Source organism: Azolla caroliniana, unplaced genomic scaffold (genome assembly GCF_043228905.1).
Source record: "Azolla caroliniana isolate FFs.n. ecotype wild unplaced genomic scaffold, voAzoCaro1.0.p SCAF_9, whole genome shotgun sequence".
Lineage (NCBI taxonomy): Eukaryota > Viridiplantae > Streptophyta > Polypodiopsida > Salviniales > Salviniaceae > Azolla > Azolla caroliniana.
In genome coordinates this window covers 933,344-948,806 of record NW_028230444.1, presented here as the reverse complement: position 1 = coordinate 948,806, position 15,463 = coordinate 933,344, and the positions used below count along the sequence as shown (strand labels likewise).

Here is a 15,463-nt window from a genome sequence, read left to right as displayed (position 1 = left end):
TTTCCTAAAGATATTGATCTTTGAGTAAAAAGCAGAAATAACTATGCCATATGATTTGAAGCATTCTTGCTTTTCAACACACCAACAATGATTATCTCTGTGTTCAGCAATTTGTTTTGATGAAATAAATACCAATTTTGAGTACCTTCAATTAGGAAGCTCCCACAACCATTGGATACCATTCACTAATCGGAATAATGCCTCAATGATTATTGGGGCTACTCAATCTGTGCCCAAATTTTATCATGGCACATCGATGATTTGCTCCTTATCATGCAGGCAATGATTGAGACTGAACCTCGCCTCTATGCATGATTGCCACTTGGCATTCACGCAAGCATGCCGTTAGCATATCACGCATTAGCTTGTGCAAGGAGGCAACATCTTGTAATATCAAATCTATAACATAGATTAGTTATGAGTAGTAAGAATAAATATTGTGTATGAAAGCATAACGTACTGGTTAAACCTTTGATATATACATGGAGGCCAAGGTTCAAGTCCATCTACAACCTTTTGTAATGACATGATGATTATCATATTTTATATGTATATTTCTGGTATTTTATATAGATCTTCATGACACCGTCACGTTATTAAGCGCATGAGATAGATGTCTATCAATATGAGAATGGCTAATAATATATCCATCTCGTGACGTTCATAAAAAGAGCGTCTTATAGTGTGCCACCTTCCTACCGACACATTGTGGCATTGACCTATGTTCCTGCATTATCCAACTTAATAATATCAGTTTGGATCATTCTTCTCTTTTCCACTTTGGTCATGTTCAGGCGTTTCATACTGGAATCGGTACTGCATTTATATTCACGCCATGTCACTAGAACTATTCTTGCATTTCAGTATACCAACAATTATTATCTCCACGTTCAGCCATCTACTTTGATGACATAGGTACCAGTGTTGAGTCCCTTTGTTTTGAGAGCTCCAAATCCGACGGAGACCAGTCACTCATTGGAATTCATTGGTCAGTTTTTGGGCTACTCCCATCTCTACCCAAATTATATCATGGCACACTGATGCTTCACTCATCATGTGGGCAATCGTCGAGATTACTGGTCTCCCTAAATCTGCTCAGTTGAATTCTCTATGAAGATTTGGTCACAAGTTTCTACTCATTGGCATTAAAAACATATCGAACAACCACAAATTAGTTCTTCGTTCTAGGAACTGTATATGTGCACATTGTCTTTCAAGCGCACCAAGGGCTGTATATCCACAACAAAGTCCAGCACAACCAGCCTCCTATCATCATAGGAAGAACCAAGACCTTGTGAATGCTGCTTCTAAGTATGTGTAGGATTGTGTATATGCCACATTTTCCACTCCCAAGAAGAACTCCTAATCATGCTTGAGTGTTGGTAAACACCATCACTTTTGTTTCATCGAGGTTTACTGATAAATCTTTGTCCACACAAAAATGATTTTAGAGCATCTAGATGTCTTTGCAATGCCCTTCAGAGAGTCAAAGATCAACACAACAACATCAGCATATAGTAAAGTGGAGGTTCGGAAGATGATCCTAGAGTCAGAAAATTCATTGTTTCTCCCAAGTCCTGCGCGTATCCAATCTAATGATATCCCACCTACTCTTTTCAATTCATGATGGGTAAGTGAGTAAGAGGGAGCTTCCATGCTTCTACAATGGTAATGCTTTTATGTCAAACCCGTGTACACTGAATAATCATCTGCGTGTAGCAAACTCCTAACATTTCCCTCAATTTCCAGTGTCATGAGGAATCATAGCCAAGTCTATACCAACCTTGCAGTGTGTCCCACATCTGGGAATGAAACAAATCGTTGCAAAAGAAAACTTTCATCACTATTGATGTGTTTCTGACTCCTCAGTGTAGAGGCTAAAATCCTATTTATCAGTAGGATATCACTTGCAAGTACTAAAATGCTAGCGTTCCCTCAAATGCAAGGAATCGTGAGGAATCAAAATTAAGTTTGATTATACCTATCTGATGCATATCACACATCTTATGAATGAAATGCATAACTTTGCACAAAGCCTTTGTAACTATTTGTGTTGCTTCCACGTCAGCTCAGATAATGGAATGTAGTGTTGAGAGTTCATTCCTAATCATGTGGGTTATCACCACAACTGGAAAGCACCCATGGCGGCCATCCATTATAATATTTTTCTTTGTAATTCTATGCATCTCTGGCAAAATGAGTTGAGATATCCTCCTAAGCATAACCCAAATCATCACTCTCGGATGCACTTTTTTGTGAATCAAGCTAGGTTCCCGTATCTATGCACCATAAAGTAGGACAGATGTGATAAATGAGTAGAACCACCAACGCATATTAGACTTTGAGGTCACCAAGTTTTACAATCAGAAATTTTGCGTCAAAATCCTAATTTCAAAAAGTTAAGTATACCATGGGAAATATAATCTCAAAAGAGGATTGCAATGCAGCATTGACAGTTCTTCTAATATATGGGTTGTAAACCTGGTGAAGAATTGTTAGACGTAATTATATTGTGAAATTGGAACCATTGGATAACAGTCTAACATTGCAAGATTGCTTTCGTTCCAGAACCATATCTTGCATTGCCCAATGCATCCACAACTCTAGGTATTTAGAAATGATGTCACCTGATTCATATACCTTTGTTCCCAACAGACTGGCCATTCTTTAGTCTCACATTTCAGAAATCAAGAGGGACTCTAACATACCTTGCATTGGAATGATCATAATCACATTTCTCATAATCCCTCGTTGAATTTGAAAATTTGCAGATTCCGACTTCAGGAAGGACGAAGAACATGTACCAAATTCTAAATTCTTCACAAGAGGCAAGATTTCCTCAAGTCACCTTCAAACCTCACGCTCAAATATTAACAGCAGTCACCATCCAACTGACCAATGCTTAGATGCCTACATCCATAATCCATGTTTCTTTTCACAAAGAAAATGGTATCTTATGGAGCTGATATACATCCAATACATTTATATTTGATTTCTCCCACGAGAAAGCAGATAAAGTTGCATGTAAAATGTTGTGCCTCACATTAAAGCAGACGGCTCAAATTAAATAGTAACACATAAACTTGTTTCCTCCAACATAAAATCATATATTCCATGCACAAATGTTTTCTCCTAAATAGAAGAAGGCAAACTTCCATGTCTAAATATTCTCTCATATCAAAGATGATATTTCATTCCATGCATTTATGTGTTCTCACAAACAAAACAGATAAAATTCCAAGTATAAATTCACATATAACAAAATCTCGTATTCATTATATACGTTAATACATAATAAATGTTTGTTGATACAAACATTTATACATGTTTTCTCTCACATGAAGGCAGATGCAATTCCATGTGTAAATATGTACACATATCTAGAATCCTATATTCATATAAAACTGACAACTTCCTGTACCTTCTCTAATGGCAATGGGAAGCTGCAAATAGTCGAAGGCTTCAAGCCTGAGCTCCACATTCTCAAACTCTGCAATACCTGATCATAGAATAAAATACAAATAGCACCATTCACAGGTTTGAATAGAAAATGAAGCCCAAATTTTTATTTTTGTTTCATTGTTCTCTTTTTTTCAGGGGCTGTTTTTTCTTCTTCTTTTTCATTGGGTTTCGGCTTCTGAATGCTTGCTTTCTGCTTTTACTTTTACTTTTACTTTTATTCAAACATGTATATGTACACGAGAGAGTGAGAAAGAAGAAGAAGAAGAACATACCGTTCCAAAGGCCGAGTCTGAACTGTTCGGGCTGGATTCCTTTGATGTAATTACTGAGATAGTCTGCCAGGAACTGAGAGACAAAGCCTTCCAGAAGGCTGCTCATGGGGAGTCTCATCGCGTCCCCATCAATCAAACAAAAGGGAGGAGCTTCGCCATACCCCGCATATATATATGTACATATATATGTTATACTGTATACATATACATACATATGTATCTGCCTGCATATTCGTATATGTGTGTGTGTGTGTGTGTGTGTAGACTCTAGATGGAGAGGAAAGAAGTTGAGATGTGTTCACATTGTTGACCTTCCATTGGGCCTTCCAAGTGTCGTAGAGCCCACTTGCTTGGTCGCGATCAAAACTTAAGCATTTACAAGAACCCACTAACCTCGGACCTCATCTTTGTCAAAAACCCTTCTGCAAATAAGGGCAAGAGAGACGTCGAAATTCTCGACCGGGTATTAAAATCAAACGAAGCTCCAAAACTGGTGAAAGTGTGATCTAATAATGGCAACATCGTAAACTATGGCGAGCTTTGGTGATCACTAAATAGAGAGACATATAGGACGGGTTTGACATACATGCATGCATGATGGACAATGAGGTGCAAACTCAAATATGTGCATGCATTTATTGCATTGGTGAACAATGTAATGGAATTCGTGATGAGCATTGGTACAAGGTAACAATCTAATCACTTCCATGTAGAGCATCTTCTGTCACATGAGCACAACCCTAACACTCCATACATATGCCTCGCATGTTATGAGACAAATAGCGTCTACACACAATATATAGAATGTATATATATATAAGTTAGGGAAATATTATGATCTAGACACAATACAGATGCAAAAAAAAGGAGAATACGAAAATTAAAGCTTCGATAGGCTGAAATTATGGTTTTAGAAATAGATATTAAAAACTAAGCTTCATCTTTCTCAATGCTATTTATATGCTTTCTCAAAAAAGTGATTCTCTTTATTTGGTTTGCATGACCATCTTAAAGTCTCTTCAAGCAAATATAAAAGGCTAATCATATCATAAGTTATAACCATTGAGATGTATAATGCACACAAGTTGATGTATTCTTGTGTTCACCATAAATTTGTTTGTGCATTTAACTATGTACTGTCATAAATTTCATCAAAATCTACAACCATAATTTGAAGTAGTTCAATATGTCTAATGTTACGGGCATGACCATATAATATCCCGTGGTGAGAATTTACCGTAGTATTCTATATACATGGATAAGTGTGAGGATTAAACGAGAGTGTAAAGAAGGGGAGGATTACTTTTAATCCTCAGGATTGAGACAACCCATTAGGCCAAGTGTGAACTTGCCTGGGGGCCTTGGGTATCGCTATAAATAAGAGGCATAACTACCCTCATTTCATCATCTTTTGACTACGTGGAGATATTGTTTCATGGTGGTTCAACTCTTGTAGTGAGCGCGCCAGCACCAGGTACAACTCAACGCCACGACGGTGGTATGGGATGTCGATCGAGGTTCAAGTCCATCTCGATCCCTTCGCTCGAGGGTGGTCGGGTGGATCGACGCCCTTCTTTCTCTCTCTCCTTTCTATCTATCTATCTATCTATCATTCTTTTCTCCTTATCATACACTTACATTAGATCATATCTCTAATATCTAATGTAAATACGCCATGACTTAATAGGGTGATACAATCATGTTATTGGCTCAATAAATGCCACTGTATGTTATCACCTCACATAGTATTTGATAGAATCATGTTGAACTTTCTTTGGTATTGGATCATAACTCTCACCTCAAAACGAATCGAGCAAATGTAATACCAGAAACCCAATCATACCATCTTAAAATAACACCATCTCCCATGGATAATATATATATATATATATATATATATATATAGTTCTAAACAAGCCGAATCAAACCAAGCTCAAATCGATTAACAAACCTCAAGCTTGAACAAACCATTTACCGATGGTAACTCATGGTTGTTAGGTACGTTAGATACGGTGTGAATACCATACGTATATAACATATTTGTACGCATATAATACCTCCTAGTTTAAAAATATGTTAAATACATATTTTTATATGTTAAATACTTATAAAATACGTAAAATACATATTTTACGTATAGTACGTAAAATATTTCTAGAATTTGAAAATTATTTACCTTTCTAAAAAATATTTGTAATATTGTGAAAAGCATCTATGTTTACACAATTTTGTGATGTACATTATAGTTTTACATCCTAAAATGCATTCTTTTTCTTTTTCTTTTTTTCCAAAAAAACACTCCTTCCATTAGTTATAAAAATTTACAAATGAGACGATTATGTACAAATCCCTAAAGGGACGCGATAGTTCCATCTAATGTGGAAGCCCATTAACTCAAGGGAGAGGACGACCATTGTTGGATGAAGGTTATGCGTTGTCTTTCAACTCCCTCGGAGCCACCTTTAAGGCCATCATATTGGCTCTTCAGAGTGGCTACAATTTCACTCCATATCTCTTGCAGTAACCTTGTTGGATGGGTGGTTTGGTTGGAGAAGACTCGCCTACATCGTTGTTTCCATAGAATCCAAAGGGTTATTGGGTTGACCAATTCCAACACCTCTTGAGATTTGTCATTAAGAGGAATAGAGTGGACATTGCCGCTGGAGGAGAAAAGGACCTCTTGTGCTTTTATCACCAAAGTCATCCCCTCCTCCTGATGCTCGTATCGGCCAATTGCAGCCTGCCATGATAGCCAACATATATTTCCCCACTTGATTGAACCTTGCACCTTGCATAATTGCAACAAGCGGCCAACGGTTACCCCCGAACCTTGCACCTAAAATGCATATAAGACATTTGAACATTTCACATCCTAAAATACTTATAATATGGATATCGACATTAACTTATCTATAAATCAATGTAAGTGTGTATCACGATGTTCTATTTCAAATTGTAATTATTTACGATTATGCCTTCATAGATTGAGGAATCGTCTATGATTATCACACTCGAGATAAGTTTTTGTCTTCTTTCTCTCTTCTTCATCATCGTCTTCTATCTTCTGTGATTATCACAGTCAGAGTCAGGATAGGTTTCTGTCTTCATTTCTCTCTTCTGTGATTATCAGAGTAAGAGTCAAGATAGGTTTCTGTTTTCATTTCTCTTCTGTGATTATCAGAGTAAGAGTCAGGATAGGTTTCTGTTTTCATTTCTCTCTGCTTCTTCTTCTTCTTTGTCGTTGTCGTCATCTCTTCTTTTTCACTAAAATATTTTTTTCCTTTTCCTTTTTGGTTGGGGTTTTACTTACATTTATTTATAAATACATATTATACCTATTTTTTCAAATGTACATGATATTTGACTGAACAACATTGAGGTATAATACGTACTATACAAATTATGAGATAATATACGTATTTAAACGTTAAATACGGGTATGTAAACAACCATGTGATGGTTAAACAACTCAGTTCATGCTTGAGCCAAAGCGGTGCCAACTCCTAGATTACAACGAATCAAATTCTTTTCCCCCATCAAAGATGATGTGCTACATAAATTAGTTGCAAGAGACATGATTCAAAATATATGTAGGTATCCACTAAATGAGATAGTTGAGTATTTCATAACGTTATATTGTGGTGGTCACATGGACCACACCTAGATTAGGCCCCTACCAAGCCCCATGCACCACACATAGACCACACCCAAATTAGGCCCCTACCAAGCCTCATGCACCACACCCAAACTAGGCCCCCACCAAGCCCCATAATTAGTAGAGCTAATTGGAGCGGGAGAACACCCTCCACGCTAAGAGAGAGTCTATAAAGTGTAACTTGAGACATAATGAAAGGGAGGCTATTCTTGAGAGCATTTCACATCTTGAGCATTCCACATCTTGGTGGAGAAGACGGGCAAGCCACCCCAACTCACGACCCCAACAAAGCCCGCCACGATGCAACACGACAACAACGACGACAACACAAACTCGATGAATCCGGAATTCCTACAACACAATCAAGGACACCAGCCCACATCGCCAATCGACCAACTGGTTCAAGCTCTGTCCAACATCATTTTACAAGTTAACCATACTAACCAAGCCATGTTGTCCTTTCTTTCAGCACGATCCGAGCCACAACAAAATCTCCCGGACTCTCGAGTTTGCCCAAAACCGTTATCCGGCCTACCATCGGAAGACGTCCTCTCTTGGCTGGATCATTTCGAAATGGTGGCCAGTTACCACCAGTGGCCACACCCTCGGAAGGCAATGGAGATGAAGACACTCCTCGAGAATATCGCGGCAACATGGCTTGTACAACAACCCGAAGAGACACGCAACGACTGGGATCTGTTACGGGCAGCCATGATTCGGAATTTTGCTCATCAAGACTCCCGCCAGACAGCCCTACAACAACTTGAGTCAATTACCCAACAACCACGCGAACCCATCACCCAGTTCACGGTTCGTTTTGTGCAGATCCTACGCCGGGTTGACGCCAACATGTTGGAGGACATGAAGTTGTTGTTTTTCTGGCCGCGTATACGACATGACCTCCGCCGCCGTGTACGCGATCAAGGCCCGATGACACTACACGAAGCCATCCTCACTGCCCAACGCATCGAAGCTGCAGACGCGCACGACATGCACACACCAGGTAATCTCAGTCATGATCATACAAACACTATACCAGCCGTCACTCCCATGGACATCGACATCCAGAACGCGCAATTACGTGCCAAGCGTGCATTGCCCGAACGAGACAGCCAGGGACGCCCCAAATGTTTCTACTGCAACAACTATGGCCACATTCGGCGTCACTGCCGAAAGTGGCAGAATCACCAACAAAAGCAGAACGTCCAATTAGCTGACGATGCCTCCCTCTCTGAGCTCCCGGAAAACTAATGCGCGGGGTGCCGCAGGGAGAGCCGCCCCCGCACGTCCACGTCTCCACGTCCTCAACTTCTCCTGTTTCTCCCACGATCGAGCCGCCCCCGCACGTCCACGCCTCCACTTCATCAACTTCGCCCGTTTGTACCACAATCGCCCGCCTCCAGCACACGACCCAAGAAGTTCTCCTCGACTCCGGCAGCAGCATCTCTTCCATCAGCACAGATTTAGTCACCCAATTACAACTTCCCACGAGCCACGCACCGCCCATTAAAATCCTCTTCGGCGACCAACAACGGGTGTACCACTCACATACGCAAGTCAGGTGCATGCTCACCATTAGTTCCGCCCAGATCCACCATCGTTTCTACGTCCTCCCGCGCCAGTTGTTCCCAATCACCTTGGGATGTGATTGGTTCCTCCATAGTCGAGCATGTCTCGATTTCTCCGCACAACAGCTCATCCTCCCAAATCACATTCCGATCGCGCTCTTCACTACTCCGCGGGATACCACCCACATCAGCAACACACAGTACCTGATATCACCGGCGGAGCGCATCAACAACATCAGACGGCTCCTCGCCACCTTTCCCTCGTTGTCTACACCACCTGTAAAACCTCCCTCGGTCCGTTTTCCGATTCACCACACGATTCCTACAGGCAACGCCCGCCCCATCAACGCAGCTCCCCGACGTCGCTCGCCTCTCGACCACGAGCGCATCGACAACGCCGTCAAAACTATGCTCCAACAAGGGATTATCACACCTTCCAAGAGCGAGTGGATCTCGGAGCCACACATGGTAAAGAAAGGGGATGGTTCTTACCGCTTTTGTGTCGACTTCCGACAACTGAACCATGTCACCACCCATGACCGATACCCTCTCCCTCATATCGATGACCTCCTCGACCAACTTGGCAAATCAAAGTACTTCACCTCCCTCGATCTAGCCTCGGGATATTGGCAGATCCCGATGAATCCTCACGATGCCCACAAAACTGCATTCCGCACTAGGAAAGGCATTTTTCAGTTCACACGGATGCCCTTTGGCCTATCTGATGCGGGGAGCACATTCCAGCGAATGGCTAATGCCATCTTCGATGATCTCATCACCCGTCGTGTCGTCGTCGTCTATCTAGACGATATTCTGGTATATACAAGCACTTGGGCAGAACACCTTCAAGTCCTTCGGGAGGTCCTAACTTGTGTTCAACGCTATCGATTGCAGCTGCAATGGAAGAAGTGCCGATGGGGTAGTACGTGCCTCCGCTTCCTTGGGTACGTCATCTCCTCCGACGGAATACAAATGGACCCGGAGAAGACAGAAGCAGTCCAAAAATTCCAACGCCCCACCACAGTCAAGCAGCTTCAACGCTTCCTCGGCCTCCTCACGTTCTCTCTTCGTTTCATCCCACGGCTAGCCGACCTGTCAGCCCCACTACGCGCGCTCCTACAAAAAGACGCACCCTTCCTGTGGACCGAAGCCTGCGAATCCAGCTTCCTGCAGCTCAAGAGAACACTCCAAGCCTCTGACCTCCTGGCCCACCCTGATTTCACGAAGCCTTTCCATCTGCAGACGGATGCCTCCAATGTCGGCCTTGGTGCGGTCCTGCTCCAATCCGACGACAACGACCAACTCCGCCCGATTGCCTACATCAGTCGGTCACTTACCAAAGCCGAACAAAATTACTCGACAACTGAAAAAGAGTTCCTCGCCATCGTCTGGGCATTCCATCGTTTCCACCCATACCTTCACGGATCAAATACATCAGTCGAAACCGACCATCAGCCACTGCTCTCCCTCATAAAGAAGGCTCATCCACCCGGCCGCTTACTTCATTGGGTTTTGGCGCTACAAGATTACACATTCACTCTGCGCTATCGCCATGGTCCACAAAACATCGTCGCCGATGGATTATCCCGCATATCCTTTCAGGCGAACCAGATCACCTCCAACACAATCGATTTCCCCATATCCTCGTCCCAAATGGCCAACATGCAACAACACGACAAACAAATCCAAGATATCTGCCACCGCCTACGAGCTGAACCGATATCATCCCTCACCAAGCAATTCATGATCCAGGATAATGTCCTACTTTTTTGTCAAGTAGGCAAAGAACCCCGAGTCTACGTGCCTGAGCAACTACGCCAGTCTTACCTTCGTTTCTTCCACGATCACCCGTTGTCCGGCCACTTGGGTTTTCATAAGGTGCTCGACAAAATTCGTCGCAAATTCTATTGGCTTGGGCTACGCCACGAGGTCGCCTCCTACATCAAAGCATGCAACTTATGTCAGGCCATCAAATCACCTCAAGTGGCTCAAGGCCTCTTACATCCGATACAAGTTCAAGCTCCATTTGAAATCGTCGGATGGGACATTATGGGCCCCTTTCCCGAGTCACAAGGAGGGAACAAATTCATCCTCGTCATCACCGAGTACTTGACGCGTTGGGCTGAGACGGCCGCTATCCCAGATGCAAAGGCTATGACCATCGCCTCCAAACTATTGGAGAAAATCATCTTCCCCCACGGTTGCCCACTCCAAATCTTGTCCGATCAAGGACCCCAGTTCAACGGTGAGCTCCTACGCCTCGTTTCAACACAACTAGGAATCCAACAGTTATTCACGTCACCCTACCATCTGCAAACGAATGGGTTGACGGAGCGCCTCAATCGAACCTTAAAACAACAAATCTCAGCCTACATCGATCCGCTTCACTCAACCTGGGACCGAATCTTGCCCTTCGTTACGCATGCCTACAACACAACTGTGCAAGCCTCTACCCGCATTAGCCCATTTCGGGCCCTTTACGGAAGGGACCTGCGCTTACCCCCATAAGTGGCAGTCCCGCAACCAACCACACGACTCCACGCTGACGCAGTGTCTTGGTGGTCCCACCTACAACAACTCCAGCCCCTCCTCTGCAAAGCCATCACGAGCAACCTGCACCAGGCACAACTACGCCAAAAACGACAACACGATATAGGCCGTGTCGACCATCAATACCACGTCGGTGACAAAGTCCTCGTCTACTTCCCCATCCGTCGTCGCGGTCTCAGCGAATCGCTCATGCACCGATGGATCGGTCCCTTCGAAGTTCAAAAGCAGATACGCGACACTACATACCTGCTCCGCCGCGCCTCCAACAACCGCTCTACCTTTGCTCACCAGTCTCGCATGAAGCCCTTCCATCAACTACCACCGCCCCCGCCCACACTCATGCCTACGCCCACGCCCGTGTCATCCCCCCATCTGGAACCGTCGTCCACGCCTCGTCGCGCTTCGACTGCACAATAACTTTTTTTTTACAAGGGGGAATTGTGGTGGTCACATGGACCACACCTAGATTAGGCCCCTACCAAGCCCCATGCACCACACATAGACCACACCCAAATTAGGCCCCTACCAAGCCTCATGCACCACACCCAAACTAGGCCCCCACCAAGCCCCATAATTAGTAGAGCTAATTGGAGCGGGAGAACACCCTCCACGCTAAGAGAGAGTCTATAAAGTGTAACTTGAGACATAATGAAAGGGAGGCTATTCTTGAGAGCATTTCACAATATGCACATGCAGCAACAATAAGAAAACAAAACATGTTAAAGCAAAATGTGCAAACATTGCTTTTATACATGATATAAAAAATGTTGAGTGAATTATCGTTTATAGAATTGACATATACAAATGTAGTTGTAACAATGAATTTGGTGTTTTTCAATTGATGTTGCGGGCTCTTAATTCAAAATGAGCTCAATGTTGTAGTCATTATAAAGAACTATTCGTATTTTTAGTTTGAGATTGCAACGTGGAAAACTATATTGCCCTTCACATTTATTCTTTTGAATGACTTAGGGTAGGTAATTGTAATTTGTTTTCAGAAACTTTTATGTTTTTTTTTTTTCCAAAAAAAAAAAACTACTTCCATTAGTTAAGCAATGTACAAGGGATAATTTACAACTCATATCTTATAAGACATCTTGCATGTTAAAGGAAAACAATATGTGTAGATGAAACAACAAAAAAAACAACTCCAAAGCACCACATCATTCGATGTGTATAGCATTACTCGAACGCATATTCTCCAAGTGAGCCTCATACCAGCAAAATTCACCATAGATGTCCTCCATTCGCTCCTCATGGCAGCACCCATCTAGATGTTAGGTACACTTGGAGGGAACAGCCACCGTGGTGGTTGATAATTCCACTTCACTTTACCATCCATTATCTGTAGCATTGACAAACCGCTCCATTTCAACAATAAACGAGCTCTCGCTTCTTCACTTGCGTCAGATGGCCCTTGAAGACTTTTATGTTATTTAGCATTTTACAATGAGATATTGTTTTTTTACATATATCGCATCAGATGTTTTTTAAAATATCACTCGGTTTTCCTTTTTTAACTCAAATACTCTTATATGTTTGAGGTTTTTCACCAAACAATGGGAAGATCATGAATCGATGATAGAATTTGCTCAAATAACACAATAAACTTAGAGAACACGTGTTTATTGACGATACCCGTTTTATAACGCATTTGACAAAATGCATCCTAGAATGGTTTGATTAAATGTATTTGGGAGATAACACACGTACTTGTTGAAGAAGATGTTGACTGAGTGTATTGGCGGAAATAACACATGTACTTGTTTGGAAAGGGGTGGAACAAGTGCATTGATCTTGAAAATGTAGGGGCGTTTTGTGAAATAGAAAACATGATAGGGGTATTTTCAAGTTTTTCTCAAATAATTATTTTTAAACTTAAATGCAGCTATGGATAGTGTTATAACACTTACTATTACAAAAAACATGGTATGCCTATCCTCCCAACTACAATCACCTCTCCCCCATGTCCTAGCGTTCTCGACAATCTTACAAGACACAACATAACATGTTGAGACTACCTTAGTGCTCATGTTATTCGTGTTCCCTTGAAGAAGAGTTTTCAACCTCCTAAGGAGATATGGGCAATCTTTTGTGAAATATAGTTCTCTCTTCCCAAGAGGTCGAACTTAACGGGATAAGCTGGACAAGCCAATTACAATGAACACTATGAATCATGATGCATGCATCAAATGATTTGACACTAGAGTTTTGGTTTCTTGTAATCCAAGTCCCATCATCATCAAATTCCAAAGTTCAAAGTTCAAACAAGAGAATTTCGTGGGGGAAACATTGTAGAAGTGAATGAGTGGGAATTAGGGGACTGATACCCATGTCACTCTCTGAGTTTGTTACCATGAATGGAAAGGAAAACATGAAGAAATGGTTTAGGTGTGGAATACATCGCGCACACACATTCACACTAATAATTGGAACCTCATGGCTCCAAATTCCCACCAATTTCCAAAACAATTTCCCATGGGAAATGTTCGATGCGTGGGAGTTCAGAAACGCCCTCGATAGTTGGTCCAACTATAGTACGTAATATACTCGAATGCATTGGCAACCATTTTTTTTCCCATTCGAATGCGTATGTTATCAAAACATTCTTCTTTTAATTAAAACACTTTTTACCTTAACTTTCTTACCTTAAAGAAATTACCTTATAATAAATAATGAATACAAAAGTACCATATTTACCATACTTCGAGGGTGTTTACCACACTCGAATGATTGAAACGTTCTCGAATGCGAATGTAAGTATGGTGCGTATGGTTCATACTATGGCTCCAGCTATGCATGTGTACTATGTATGTAATGTATGTGTGCATCCAAACACATACATTACATACATAGGACACATGCATAGTTGGAGCAATCGAGGGTGTTTTCGAACTCCCATACATACATACATACATACAATACATACATACATACATACATACAATACATACATACATTACATACATACATACATACATACATACATACATACATACATACATACATTACATACATACATACATACATACATACATACATACATACATACATACATACATACATGTCTATGTATGTACCTAGGTAGACCTCTTCCTTTATGTATATATACATACATATCAATACTACTACTACAGTCTACTACTACTAGCATCTATGAGGCACACCTCCTTCCATTCAAATCTCTTCTACAATCCCATTAATCTGAATAACTACTATAATCATATTGACAACCCTAATCATCGCACCCATCACAAGCAGCTTCATCAGTACTGATCTTAACTATCATCATCATCGTCATCTGTCAGGTGATCATGATTCTCAAATAATCCTCTCCCTTACTGACTGCGGCAGCGGATCAATGGTCCAAGACCTTAAAAGACGACTGCGTTTCCGTCAATCTCCATCTCAGTTCTGCGGTCTTGACATGTCGATTAATATCCGGTGATATTAATAGTTGCAAAACTAGTGCTGACAATATCAGGATGCCATCTCATTCTCTGTATCATAACGGGATTGTTCATGGCTATAATGATAATAAGAATAAGCGCTGTGAATGTCATTCAGACATAAATAGTACTGGTAATGGAATTGGTGATATTAGGCTATCATCAGTTACACAATCCTCTTCTTCTTCTTCTTCACCATCATCATCATCATCATCGTCATCAATTCCAGATCTGACTGCGTCGACTTCGTGCTCATGGATGGTTGTGATGGAGAGTAATTATCGTTGCTACACGAGGCTATTGAAGTCGCTAATCATTATTAACTCTAATGATGGTTGTGGTGGTGATGATGATACTAATAAGATCATTAATCATGACCATGGGCCTGAGCATTATATTCCTCAATGTAATGGCACCGAGGATAATGGCTCAAAATTTCCTTGTGGTGGAGCTGGATCCTCAGAAAGACAGGCGCATGATGAGGGGAGGGCCCTACTTACAAAGCTG

At 41.7% G+C, this 15,463-nt stretch overlaps 1 protein-coding gene across 1 annotated transcript in view; it reads right to left on the bottom strand.

The window, feature by feature from the left end:
• The window catches only part of LOC147859726 (vacuolar protein sorting-associated protein, putative (DUF1162)), a 36,280-nt gene extending 32,389 nt beyond the window's left edge, over positions 1 to 3,891 (bottom strand). Inside the window, exons 1-2 of the mRNA XM_087324329.1 lie at positions 3,735 to 3,891; positions 3,422 to 3,499 (exon numbers count right to left, since the gene is read on the bottom strand). Coding sequence (XP_087180455.1) covers positions 3,422 to 3,499; positions 3,735 to 3,852 — 196 coding nt within the window. The 5' untranslated portion in view covers positions 3,853 to 3,891. The remainder of the gene's footprint in view (positions 1 to 3,421; positions 3,500 to 3,734) is intronic.
• Between the last annotated feature and the right edge of the window lie 11,572 nt (positions 3,892 to 15,463).